Source organism: Andrena cerasifolii, chromosome 1, assembly GCF_050908995.1.
Source record: "Andrena cerasifolii isolate SP2316 chromosome 1, iyAndCera1_principal, whole genome shotgun sequence".
In the NCBI taxonomy this organism is placed as follows: Eukaryota; Metazoa; Arthropoda; class Insecta; order Hymenoptera; family Andrenidae; genus Andrena; species Andrena cerasifolii.
The window spans coordinates 17854750-17867937 of NC_135118.1; the positions used below are offsets into that span (position 1 = coordinate 17854750).

Below are 13188 nucleotides of genomic sequence, written 5' to 3' on the forward strand. Positions count from 1 at the left end.
ATCGAGCGTTCTGGAAAGGAGGAGGTCAGGCAAAACAAGCACACGAACAAATGACAAGTGTACAATAGAAACATTTATTCGTAGAGTCCGCTGCGGAGGTAACAACGGAATTTTTGATATTCTAATTTTCTCTACCCACTCCCCGTACTCGAGAGTCGGGTAGAATCCATGCGAGTCGGTTTCGTTCTTCATCCCTGTTTCACTTGTGGTAATAATGCTCCCCAAAGTCATGCCGAAGAATCAACTCGCACGGACCACGTAATAAGTGCACACGGAGACACAGATAGGTGAACGGTGTCGCGCGGAAATCGCAGGGTTGCATTTTCTTCTAATCATTTTCTCTCATGAGATTACTCTCGTACAGATCGCGAGCAACCCCGTAGCGATTTCCCGTGACCCGTCGAAGACTTTAGATGATGCATTCGTTTCGAGGAAATTTTTTTCGGTGCGTACAAGTGATAGGTAACACCCGGTACAACGATTCGAGAAACACGCACGTTAAGTTACGCTTGGATTACATCGGTGACGTTCGTTCTCTGTGAGCAACTTGATTTTTATCCTACCGAATGGCCATTAGCCGGCGTCTCTTCTTTTAGACGGTCGAGTCTCCTTCCTCTACAACGCTGAAGGAATGAGGGGGGGACCTATCGTTTCGCGCGTACAGTCTCTGCCGAGTCGGATATGTTTTCCTCCTGAAACTTCTTCAGCTGCTTGTTTTCGGATAAAGCTTTCTAGAACATTGGCTGCTCACACATTGATTCATCGTGTTTCAACGCTAAGGTGCACGTGTTTTCTTCGGTGCAATGTAGGGATGGGGAGGGAAGACGTAGGAAGATACACAGCCGGGTTCACACAGAATATTCTTCTTCTTTTAAAATACGAGAGTGCCGCGGTTTAGAAAAGACCTCTATATTGTCAAGATCGGTTTGTTTGCTCGATCTGGATTGCCTGAGCCAGCGCTGCCCACAGGTGGGAGAGCCCTGAAGTGACTTTTATCCCTTTCTACACGGAATACTGTTGCGCAGGGCGCGCGCACAGAGCGTTCATACGCACGGCAACGAAGCCAGAGTGGAAGAAGCTTATTAGATTGAGCAGCACTGGCCTAAATCATGCGTAACTAATCTTCGTTTGATCGATGTTAGCTTTGTCAGCACAGGAAGTAGTTTAGGATTCTATCAGACCACGATACACGATTCCGCAGAATTTCTGGCTTCGAATGTGACGGAAACGCTTCGTCAGAATTATAATCTCGCGCAGACAATTTACAAATAATAGAGGCTTTAATCTTGACTCTTTGTAGCGATTACTTGAGGAACATATAGTACTGCTCGTAATTGCTCGAACGAATGCGCACTTTAAAGTTTCTCCTGCCGTGTAGTTTGGATTAACAACTTTATCTTCGAAATATGAATCCTAATACTGCATTACAGAAACATAAAATGGAACAAAGTTTATTCGAAGAATCAGCTTGGAAAGCTTCCCGTCAATCGTTCTCTGACAAGAACTGTATCACCACTTATTATTATTAACGAACTACCTTTTAGCTTGAAAGTGAAACATTCCAACGCTTCGCATAAAAACCATAAAATGTCCAATACTTCGAGTCCCCAAGACCAGTAGAGGTGGAATTCTCGAAACTTCCCCCTACCGCGACAGATCAACTCTCTTCAGCCCCATAGTAAAAGTCTGACGAGACGTGCTCCAGCAATTACGAGTGGTACCGCGAGTCCTCAAAGGTTCGTTGAAAAATAATTTTACCCGCGCTCTGAACGATAAATCCTGCTGTCGAGTAAATTAGAAATCCGAAGCCGTGTGTCGTGCTCGCGAGACTTCGTTCGAGGTAGGTTCCTTTCTTTAAACGTTACTGTGATTGAGCATCTGAAGTGGGGGTGCAGCCCTCGCGGGCAGATAGATCGCGAGCATTCGGGAATCTCGATCCGTTCTCGTTCACCGGGCCTTCCCCGGCTACGATTACCGTGCCCGTTGTCGAGTATAGGACGGCGGAGGGGATCGTAAAGTAGCAGTTCGCACGTCCATCGAGAAACAGAGGGGGATCCCATAGAACCATCAAACTTCCATGACTCTCTGCACCGAGTTGATGTCGAGGGCACAGCTGCCGCTCGTGTCTGGGGAATCCTGAAGGTATACTTCGGATGGCGTCACACCCGCCGTTCTCATGTCGTCCCTCACTCGTTCCACCTGAAACAAGTTTCCTCCGCTGAATTGCTTTATGATAATTACACGGGGCCGTTCTCGCGGCGGCGACCGCTCTCAAACTCTATCCCCGCCTGGGTTCGCTTCGCCAAAAATTTCGAATTTCGCCATGAACCGTCGGCGCAGCTACTTTGACTTCTTGGATGGGGAATAGCGCGTGGCACGTAACAGATTGGTACAGGCGACTATTTGAGCTATCGAGTTAGGTTCCGCTTCCCTTCTGTTTGTGGGGGCAATTTTATTACGGCGGTACATAGGTCCGAGATTAGGTTTAAACGAGTTCCCAACCTGTCGGAGGACCCTCAGCAAATTTAGACCGGCGACTTTCTTTAAATCGAGCACGTTCCATTTCCCACTTCGAAGGAGTTCGGCGAACAATTCTGGATACTTGGAGACATCCTCGAGACCTCGGGGTGTTCTGTCAACAGAATCGATTATATCCTTGTGTCAAGTGCAACATCGACCGAGTTTCATAACAATCGTCCTGGAAATAGCTTTTCCCAAGATCCGCGGAGTTTTCCGTTCCGACGACCGGCACAGGTCGGAGGGGTCTCTGCTGCAAGTAGTTTTAATCGTTTTGTAGTTATTTCTAATATAACGAGACTGCCGCTTGGGTGCAAATCCAAATAACGCTAAGAAACTTAAAATCTTAATGGAATTATTTTTGGAAGTGTTTAGTAATCGGTGGGTTTGGGGAATAGCCATTTCCAATATCAAATAGTATGAGATTAGGTGCAAGAGGGTACGTACATCTAGGACCGTGAAAAGAGGGGCCCTTTTATGATTTTTTTTACATATATCTAAGTAATTTTGTTTATCCAAAATCGTAATATTCACTTGAAAGCTTGTAATTTAAAGAACATTTAAAACAAAATTATGATAATTCGTCTTGTTTGCCGTGTAGCCGCTATTGAACGAAGCAGAGTCGTCACATAAGGAATTTGAGGTGCCAGAAATATCTCCTCTGTGTGTCATTCAAAAGAGAAACGAAAAATAGAAAGAAGGAAAGTGTTCCTTAAACTATGTAACAGAAGCTAGTCTTTATCCTACGCTATTTTAAAAATTTTCATTTTTAAAAATATATGAGTGTTTGAACTTTAATTCAACCCCATAATGCAATTTCTGAGATACGTTTCATTAGTTTTTTTAGTGATTAAAACCAAACTGTGGCTATTACGAAAAGATCCGTATGATAAAAACTAGATAATGATGTGAGAAATAATCGTGCCAAGTTTTATTCAAATCGGTTCACTAGTTTTTTAAACATCATTGGCACCGTTTTGAAAAACGTAGTTTCGAGAAAACAGCGTTTACGGTGCAAACAAGTGTAAGGAACAGTTTAAATTGAGATATTTTTTTTTTAATTTACAGAAAATCGTCGACTCCGGGGCTATAGAATTGACATCCCCTTGATGCTGTAGCTTCTGCGAATGCTTTATTGATAAAATGCATTGTTTCGGCCATTCTAGGCGTATGTAATCCCTTAGCATTGCCCCTTAAATAAATGAAGTAATTTCTAAATGTAGGTACAGACTTAGCGGCCTTCGTGTCTTTGTTTAGAATGCAAATGAGAAATGTACTGATCAAATAGACTTCGTTATTCGGAGATAAAGCGGTTGAAATGACACGATGTGCCACCCCCCCTTTCGTTATTAAAAACCAGCACGGTGCCCGCTAAGTGTCCACGGTGTTCTCCAACAGGGAGGGGTAGAAAAACGAAAGGAATTTACGATCGTATAATTAGATTTACAGCGCCATTAATTTCCTGTTCGCTGGTTTACAATAACTTGTATAGACACGATGAATTACGCGACGGGGCCAGTAAATTCTGTCCACAGGAAGGTGTATGTTGGTCCCGTTGCAGCCGCGCGACGATAAATCTTTTCGGCCAACACTGCCGCAGCGAAAAGGTTAATTAGAGCCGCGCGCGTGCTCCCTTAATTAAACGTACAGCTCAAATTTGATCTCGAATCGTGATGGCCCGTATCTGATTGTTTCAAGGCAGATTTACTTCGCTGCATCGACCGGTAACCAACGGTTTCTGGACTTGGAATGCAGCCTACCGCGCGGCTCAACTTTCCACGAAAAAAGATGGATCTCAGTCGCTTTAAATTGACTTCAACTATCAACAGGTAGCGCAGAGCCCAAATAACTCCACTACACTTAGGCTCATTTTATTCTGCCCATGCTGTTCTTATGCATCTTGACAATTTCACTCGCACTACGCTTAGCTTGGCACGACTCCGATGGGAGGATCTCTCCTCCAGAATATTTTGAGGAAAAGAGGCGAGGCGTAGTGTGAGTGGATGCACTGAGGCAGGCTGAAACCTTCAGGTAGACTGTAGAGCAAAACTGAGGCGAATTTAAATTTTAAATGTGAATGAGAAAAGAAGTCGCGCCGCACGCAGTGGCGAGTTTGCACCAAAACCAGGCCAAACGCCCAAACGCAAAGATTTTAATTTGCCAAACCTAGTTAGGGCCATTCGTTTATGATCTATCTGTGCATAATTTCTTGTCAATTGCAGAATTTAAACTGCAGCCCCTTCGGAGATATGTCGGTTCAAAGTTGACGATCTAAATTTAACGAGCTACCTACTTCAAGATTTATTTTCAGATTGTCCAGTCTACCTATCAAAGTAAGTAGTATATATTGCGATGTATGTACATATATATTAATTTTGGCCAGGTTTGGGCCCAAATTCGCCACTGTGCACCGGGGCGAGGCGTGGTGCGAACCAGAAGCTACCTCTACTGACCTACGCAACGTGTTTCAGGTGTTCCTGACCCCAGGTTTTAAACATTAATCACTGAGAACCGAAGCTTTCGCCACAATTTCGTTACTCTTGACTTCCGTCTGATTTCGTCGCGTAGAATCAGCCAATTTCATTTTCTACTGTCTGTTGCCGAACACCTCGTGTAACCCAGGAGCTGACGCGGTAGGATAGTGTTGATGTTTCATGGGCGAAGCGTACATACTTGTTGATACCGTCGAAGTCGCCGCCAACGCCGATGTGGTCCACGCCAATTAGGTTCCTAATGTAGTAAATGTGCTCGGCGACGTCCGAGACGGTTGCCTGCGAACCGCACTTCACGAAGTAATTATAAAACGTCACCATCACCAGCCCACCATTAGCAGCCTGCAAATAAAGTTTTCCAACTTTTAAACAACTTCTCTATCGGTCTGACCGCGCTTGGCGCGCGTTCACGTGTCGCGTCCGCCAGTCATGTACGCGTGTTACGTGCGTGGTAATATGATTCGGGAATGATCGATCAAAAAGCGAATCAGTTCTCGGCCAGAAGCCTCAGACGTTAACCGCGCTGCCTGTTCGCCGCAGTTCCTGACCGCAGCTACTGCGGCAGGTTCTTCGAGCGAATCTACTGCAATGTTCCCTAGCGTAACCGCATTTCTTCTGGCCGCCTCGCTGCTCGAGCGATGTCGACCTACTCGCCGAAATTGAATTCTGAGATTCCTCAAATTTAAACTCTTTTACCATTACGAAGCAGCGAGTGCGATTGACGAATGCGTCTCGATGAATTTTGCTTGAGGGTTAAGGAGCGAAGGGTTGAAAGTTAAAAGGGTTGAAAGTTAAAAGGGTTGAAAGTTAAGGGTTAAAATTTAAAAGGGTTAAAAGTTAAACGAGTTAAAAGGGTTTGAATATAGGGGCTGAAAGGGTTGAATTAAGCGTGGAAATAAACACGTGGTTGAGTCAATTTTCATTCGAAATATTATGCTTTCGTAATTGTATAAGATGAACGTCTCTAGTACTCGTTGATCTTATGTCTACTCGATCAAAGATTTTCCACTGGGGAGATCAACGCAGAGAAGTGTGGTCGTTTAGCAGGAAATCCCTCAATTTGCAGAGAGGCACGGGCACGGGAAGTGACAGGGGACAGTACTAGATGGATCTCTTAATTTCGCGCCCTGCTAATTTGTCCCTTGAGGCTGGGGTTCTCTATAATGGAGCGCAACACTCGGCAATAGAAAGGAATCGTCGGTGGTAAATGTTTCGAGCCATTGAAAGCCCAGCCACCGAGTCGAGATAATTATCTATCCTCCAGAGGGGAAGAGAAATGGGACAATTGGGGGAAAGTATGGGGACCATCGGGTTTCCTTTCGATTTCACGCAATCCTACCTCGAACAGATCTCTCTATACACTACACAGGATGTTATAAACATTCTGCAGCAAACACGATTTTAACAAAATTCCCTCTCAACACTGAAGAGCTGAACTATTACCCTGTTTCTGTTTCCTACGAAGAACATTAATAAGATAACACTGGATTATACCTACTACCCCCATTCTCAAATGTTCGATTATACGGTATAGGTCAGGGCGAAAGAAAGTCAGCAACTATTATTTTTCAATTTCATAGAGTTCAAGGGAAATGACTTGTTTGAAGTATTTAAGCATGATCGAGCTGGATTAACGGTGCCTTTGGTAACGTACCAGCTGCTTTAGGATGTCGTCGGGAACGTTCCTCGAGGAATTACAAATGGCAAAGGCCGAGGAGTGAGAAAAAATGAGGGGTGCTCTGCTGGCTCTCAATGCATCCCTCATGGTAGCCCTTGCTGTGTGACTAAGGTCTATCAGCATCCCGAGCCTATTCATTTCCTGGACCACCGCTTTACCGAACGCCGTCAGACCGCCTCCTGAAACAAAAGACCACCTCACGCACCCGACTCTCGCTCACCACCGAAACATTTACCCCCTCCGGGACAATGAAGCCCGCGATTATTAACGACTTTTCTACGTACACGGGGCAAAAGCTCACTTCATTCATACGTTATCGATCATACTTTCTTTCCGGTATGTTAGCCGTTGGGGGGGGGGCGGGAGTAAAGATGGTAATTCTATCGTTTCACAGTACTCACCCTCCTCATCCTCGTCCTCCACCGACGAACTTTTCGCCCACGGTGTGTTACAAGTGTGCGTGAGGGTGAGATACCGTACACCCAATTGATACAGTGTCCTTAAAACGGCTAAACTACTTCCTAGGCTATGGCCACCCTCCACTCCGATCAGGGAAGCTATCCTGCCCCTTGCATGAGCCTCCAAGATTTCTGAAAACCCACCGTTAGCGATTCAACCGTCAACAAAAGCAATGACGTCTCTAAATACTGTAGTCTAAACTCTTCGCACGATTAGAACTTAAAATTTCACCTGACAAGGGGTAGTTAAAAAGTAGAGGAAGTGGTTTAAATATGCAACATAACCAGAACCAAAGCAAATGCAAGCCATTACCAGTTTCCCACAGCTCCTTTTCTCTCTCAGTCGTACTTTTGCACCTTTTCCGATAGAGTGAAACACCCACTATGACCCAATAATTCAGCTAGCCCATATTTAGACCCTAGCGTATATATATATTTGCACCACTTCCTCCAGTTTAACTCGACGATAACTTCATCTGCAGTCACTCAACGATTCAGAACGTTTTAATCGTCCCTTCGCGGAACAGCGAATCTCGCGTGCATTGAAGCTCGTTCAAAGCGTCGATGTTTAGTCGAAACGATGGGAAATACTCGCGGCTATCGAAACGGAAGCACGGCGTCGTGGTAAAATGCAAACTTTCGCGTTTCAGCGGAATTTACGAGCCAGCTGTAATGGGGGAGGGTTTCGCCCCCGCTGTTCTCTCGTCCTCGAAGAAAGGGAGGGAGGAGGAAAAAAGAAAGTGGGAGGGTTTCCGTGTCGCGCGGTCGAGGCTCGCGCAAGCGGGTCACTTCGGATAATCGCGAGAAATATACCCACCCCTTGATGATGCAGCGAACTGCATGTGTTGCGAGTACTTCTCTATGAGCCTCTTAATGAGGTCCACCTGCTCCAAAGTCAGCTGGACCGCGTTGAGATGCTGCGACTCGCACGGCACGTAAGCAGCCCAAAACTGTGGATAAAAAAAGAGCAGGCACGTCAGATTATCCCTTGGCTAATTAAAACAAACTGGGAGAAAAACGAAACCTGAGATCTGGAGGAGCTAAGCTTCCTTGCTTATTTCGATGAACATTGCGGTTTCTAAAAGCTTGTACATTTAATTCTGCTTTCATGCGATCTGTATTGATCTGACACGGTCCGATAAATTTGTCTCATTAAATACCGTCATGGGAATATTCCTATTTATTTTTCTGGGAAATTGCACTCAATGTAAAAAACAAATCATGGATGTTATACAATCTCGAGTAAATATTTGTCTGTCTTCTGTGACTTAATTGAACGCGTGTTAGCGGCAATCGCAGCGAAGCAATCGGAAATATTCACCATTTGTATAATTGCGGTCTGTATACAATGTTCCATGGTACCTTTTTTAAAACGATTTTATTCAGCTTCGATCTTCTGTTTGTTTGTATTTTTTTATGGCAACTCAAATTTAACCCACTTCCAACTATCCAATTGTCTTGAAACTTTGCAGGCGTGCGTAGTTTGGATGACAATGCAATATTTGCAAAAAAAAAAAATTAACCCGTGGGGGTGAAAAAATTACCCAGTCATCAATAAATATAACCCGTAACCACAAATCCAAACGACTTGAAATGAGCCACTCGCGTTCTTTACGAAATCTACAAAAAGCCGCTGCATTTGGGACGCTAGTCGCATCACGATTACCGAAAATACACAGTTTATCGAGAAATGATCCGTCACGTATGTACGAATAGTAAGACTAAAACTTTGCAGGCGTTCGTAGTAGAAATTGTAGTACAAGAAAAGAATTATTTTTTAGTGACTGTAGCACTACAACGTTTAAGCAAACTGTTAAACTGTATACAGCAATAAATGATATTTGGAGAAGAAGTCTGAGCTGTGAAATGTAAATCCACAAACACTAAAAACTAGACAATAAAAAATATATAAAAAAAATATATTTTATGTTAAACGATTTTATTAAAAATATAGTAAAAACTAAATTAAAATGTACTAAAAACTAAAAAATAATTATTTTCTTGTATTTCAATTTCGATGGAGTTAAAATGGTGTTTGATCGCTTTAAATAAAATCGTGGGGCACCATGTGCAACCAGAAGGTGAAGTATTAAAGTGATTTATATCCTGTTTTGAAATATCGTGTCCCACGGTTTTATTTAAAGTGATCAAACACCATTTTAACACCATCAAAATTGAAGTACAGGAAAAGAATTATTTTTTAGTTTTTAGTGCATTCCAATTTAGTTTTTACAATATTTTTAATAAAATCGTTTAATATACATTATTTTTTTCCACATTTTTTATTTACACGGATTTTTGTAAAGACAGAATTTAGTGTGTGTTGTTGCAGCTTGTGTATTGTGCAGTCGAATGTCAATTCAAAGTGTATACCAGTGATTCCCAACCGGTGGATCGCGAAATATTTTGTGGAGGGTCGCCACGTTTTTTTTTATATTATTAAAATAGAATTATATTTTGAAATACTTATCTTTACTGTGTTTTCTTTACCTTATCTTTCGTGTGTGCGGGGGGGGGGGGGAGTCGCAAGTTATTTGAATATTATAAAAGGGGATCGCGACGCAAAAAAGGTTGGAAAACACTGGTGTAAGTGAAAAGTGAAAATTGAAAAGATTGATGTTACAATCAACTATCTATAAAAATTCTGCGGGGTCTTTCAATGTTTTCATTTTTTCTGCAAATTTTACTATTATCAAATTCATTGCATTCTTTCGCCCCGTATTTCAGTGTAGTATTTAATAACACAGTAGCAATGTAAACCGCGAAATTATACCCAGCCGTGCGCGCTCGAATTTCGGTTCATTATTGCAGTTTAATAAGATCGCTGTCCATTATTGCTCCGAAATTTATTACACATTATTTCACCCCCCCCCCTACCCCGCGAGCAACTGTGACAAATTTTATGATCGCGGTCCAGGTTTATGATTTATCGTGCCGCAAATATGGTATCACGTAGCGTCTATAAATAATCCTCGGCACGAGAATTCGCTGTAACTTACAGTTAACGGGGCTGATTGTAACGCCGCAGTCGAGCGTAATTCTTGGATCTTACGAAATTATATGCAAAGGTTAAAATTGAGAGCCACACCCCTGACGCACTGTTTTAGCCACTCCTTTCATTCTCTACACGAGGAGATTTTCGACATTGCGACGGAACCAAACACAGTGACATCCAAATTCCGCTTCTCAGAATAGAGCACCATACTAGAGCTGTAAATATTGGAATATTCGAATATGCGACCAAGTACTTAATTGGGAGTATTAATCATATTTTAGTATAATTTAGTACATAGATACTAAAATTATTCCAAATAAATATACCTATACGTACATATGTAACATAATTATCCGAATATACTTTTCAGTATAATATTTTATTTAAATAATAATTATTTACTCATTGCAACAAATTATTTCGTCTATGCATTCGAAGATACAATAATTCATCATTATTTATTTGACTAATTGGTTCGCATAACGATTGCAAAACAATTAGTTAAAAATTTATAAATTTACCAAGGATTAATAAAGTTTCAAATTCATCGTTTGAAAAACAAGTAATTGTAAAGGCCGATATTAAAAGACTTTCACGGTAAAGCGTGAGCAAATATTTCATGTTCAGATTCCTACTCGGTACAATCCGAAATCCGATCGCTCCGAATATTCGAATACTCTTATTTATTCGAATGTTCCTAATTCTTCGAATTTTCCAATCTCAAATTCGAATTCTCTGGTATTCAAATATTCGAATAAAAGCCGTACACCGTACTCCTTTCGAGTAGGCACTCCTTCTGCAATCTCCAGCCTGAAAATTAGCACTGTAACCGACGTCGGTGTGTTTCCACGTCGATACCTTCTGGAAATCATCGAAATTATCCTTCGGCTGTCCCCGAATGTTTGCCCAGGGTGAGTTAAGCAAAAGTTTCTCGCTCTCCCGATCATTCGAAGGGGCGTAGCTAACTTGAATAACCATCGCTCGAAACCCTGCGCCGCTGAAAGTGTTAGGACACCGAAGAAATTCGCGGAGGATTCGTGTGTAAGCGACGTCGCGGACATCCCTCTCTTTACTGACCGAAGATGCTTCCCGCGGCGATAATGGCGCATCCGGCGCGAGCTCGGCGCGTGGAACAACGAAAAAGGGAAGCGCGGGGAAGGAAGCGGAGGGTTGGCCGAGGGAGGGAAAATAAAGAAACGGCCCAGAAAAGCTGGGGAACCGGTAACGAGCTTGCGGTCGAAAGCGGGGGGTGGAAGCATCGAGCGTGCCCGTGTTTGTGGAACGTAATATTGGAGCGTCTCCGTGGCCGTTTCTATTTCGCTGCTGTGCACACTGTCGTGCTCGCGTAGCTGCGCGCCCCGCTGTGTGTGCCGTCCTGGGCTGTTACACGGTTACGTCCATAAAGAGAGAACCGCTTTCTGTGTCGTCCCGTCGGCGGCGGTGTCTTTCTTAATGCCACGGCTCGCTTTGCGGGATATCCGCTCGACCAGGCCGGGACGAGACAGAAGGGCTGGAGATTGCAGATATGGCGCTTCGGATTTGCGAACGAATGGTGTGCAATTGGTATGTGCTGTTGGAAAATTAGTCCAATTGTTTTGAATATCAAGTGGGAAGGTTTACGTAGGCACTGTTGTTCAGGGGGGTAAACTGAGACGCGGAGGCCTCAAGTGTAGGTACTTCCTGCGGGGAAACTTGAAGGAGATGGAAAAGGGGGGAATTGGCAGTCTTATACCTTTATAGCACTTTGCATTAGAGCTGTTCGGGTACTCGAATAAAGCGAGCCGACCCAGGGCCGGGTACCCGTAAAATCCGGGTAGCTGGAATTGTTTTGGGCGGCTTGAAAAATCCGGGTAGACCGAATCGTTTCGGGCCGCTCGGAAGAACTGGATACATAAGCGCTATATATTGCACAAAAATATGTCCTTTGAAAATTTATATACGCACACTCTTTGAGCTATAAGAATACCTGGAGAGAGAACAGCAGTGGGAAGAAGTAGAGGTGACAGCGGTCCTAGGGAAATAGAAGATAACAGGTGAATCTATCCTTCGTCTTTCTATTATCCCTCTCTATCTGTACTATCTGTGTTAGGTGCGTATTTTGTGTGCGCACTGTACATCCATAGCCTGTTGTAAGACAGAGATAGGTTCTCTGTTCTCTCTCCAGGTATTCTTATAGCTCAATGCACATACTAGATACCTACGTGGGAAACATGAGTAGTGCGAAGTTCGCACAAGCCCGAGGGGGTTGAAAGTAGTTAGACATTCTTTTAATAAGTAAGCTTGAAGATTATAAATTAATCAATACCCATTTGGAAACGGGTGTTTGGCCCGAAATAATTCCGGCTATTCGGTTCTTCCGGGCAGCCCGAAACGATTCGGACTACCCGGATTTTTCAAGCCGCCCAAAAAAATTCGAGCTAAGGTGGATGTCCCAATTTCTACTCATGTCTCCATTTCTGCTCATTTCGTATTTTTCTTATTTTTATAAGCGCCACGTTTGTACTATAGTTACAACAAAATAATTTTAAATTATTTGAACATTTACGCAAGTGTTGCACGAGCTTGGGGCTAATCAGAGTGCAGCATAAGCAACGAAAAAACTTTTATAATGAGAGACTCGTGATTTTTCAACCGTGTTTTAGCTGGTTGTGGTAGGAACAGGGTCATTATTGGTATTCGATAATTGGGCAGAAAATAGTTTTTGCAGTAAAAGTTATTATTTAATAACAAAAACAGATACCATATTGTGCTCTGGATGTAGATTTTTTTACTATTCTTGATTATTTTAAGTAGAAAACAGGTGATTAGGTTTAGGGTCAAGTGAATCACCGTCGTGTCCGCATTTCTACTCACCAAAACTTTAGCAACGTAACCTCAGAATTCAATATATGCTGTAACCTCTATTTCTATTCGAAGGCATTTTAATTTTTGTTTATCATTATTTTACGCTTTACTGTTATGTTACAAAACATCTCCATAAAAGATGTAACTTATTTTAACCTGAAAAGGTAACATATTATGTGAGCAGAAATTGGTACAAATGGTGAG

General features: G+C 42.9%; 1 protein-coding gene across 3 annotated transcripts in view; it reads right to left on the reverse strand.

Moving 5' to 3' along the window:
• Nucleotides 1-58: 58 nt before the first annotated feature.
• The window catches only part of LOC143368497 (dipeptidase 1), a 195625-nt gene continuing 182495 nt past the window's right edge, over nucleotides 59-13188 (reverse strand). The window contains exons 3-8 of one of the 3 annotated variants that reach the window (XM_076811300.1): nucleotides 7963-8095; nucleotides 7089-7277; nucleotides 6664-6863; nucleotides 5191-5351; nucleotides 2503-2632; nucleotides 59-2199 (exon numbers count right to left, since the gene is read on the reverse strand). In XM_076811300.1, coding sequence (XP_076667415.1) covers nucleotides 2068-2199; nucleotides 2503-2632; nucleotides 5191-5351; nucleotides 6664-6863; nucleotides 7089-7277; nucleotides 7963-8095 — 945 coding nt within the window. In that variant the 3' untranslated portion in view covers nucleotides 59-2067. Of the gene's footprint in view, nucleotides 2200-2502; nucleotides 2633-5190; nucleotides 5352-6663; nucleotides 6867-7088; nucleotides 7278-7962; nucleotides 8096-13188 lie in introns of all 3 variants that reach the window. The other 2 variants (XM_076811292.1, XM_076811309.1) reach the window with 2 other exon arrangements.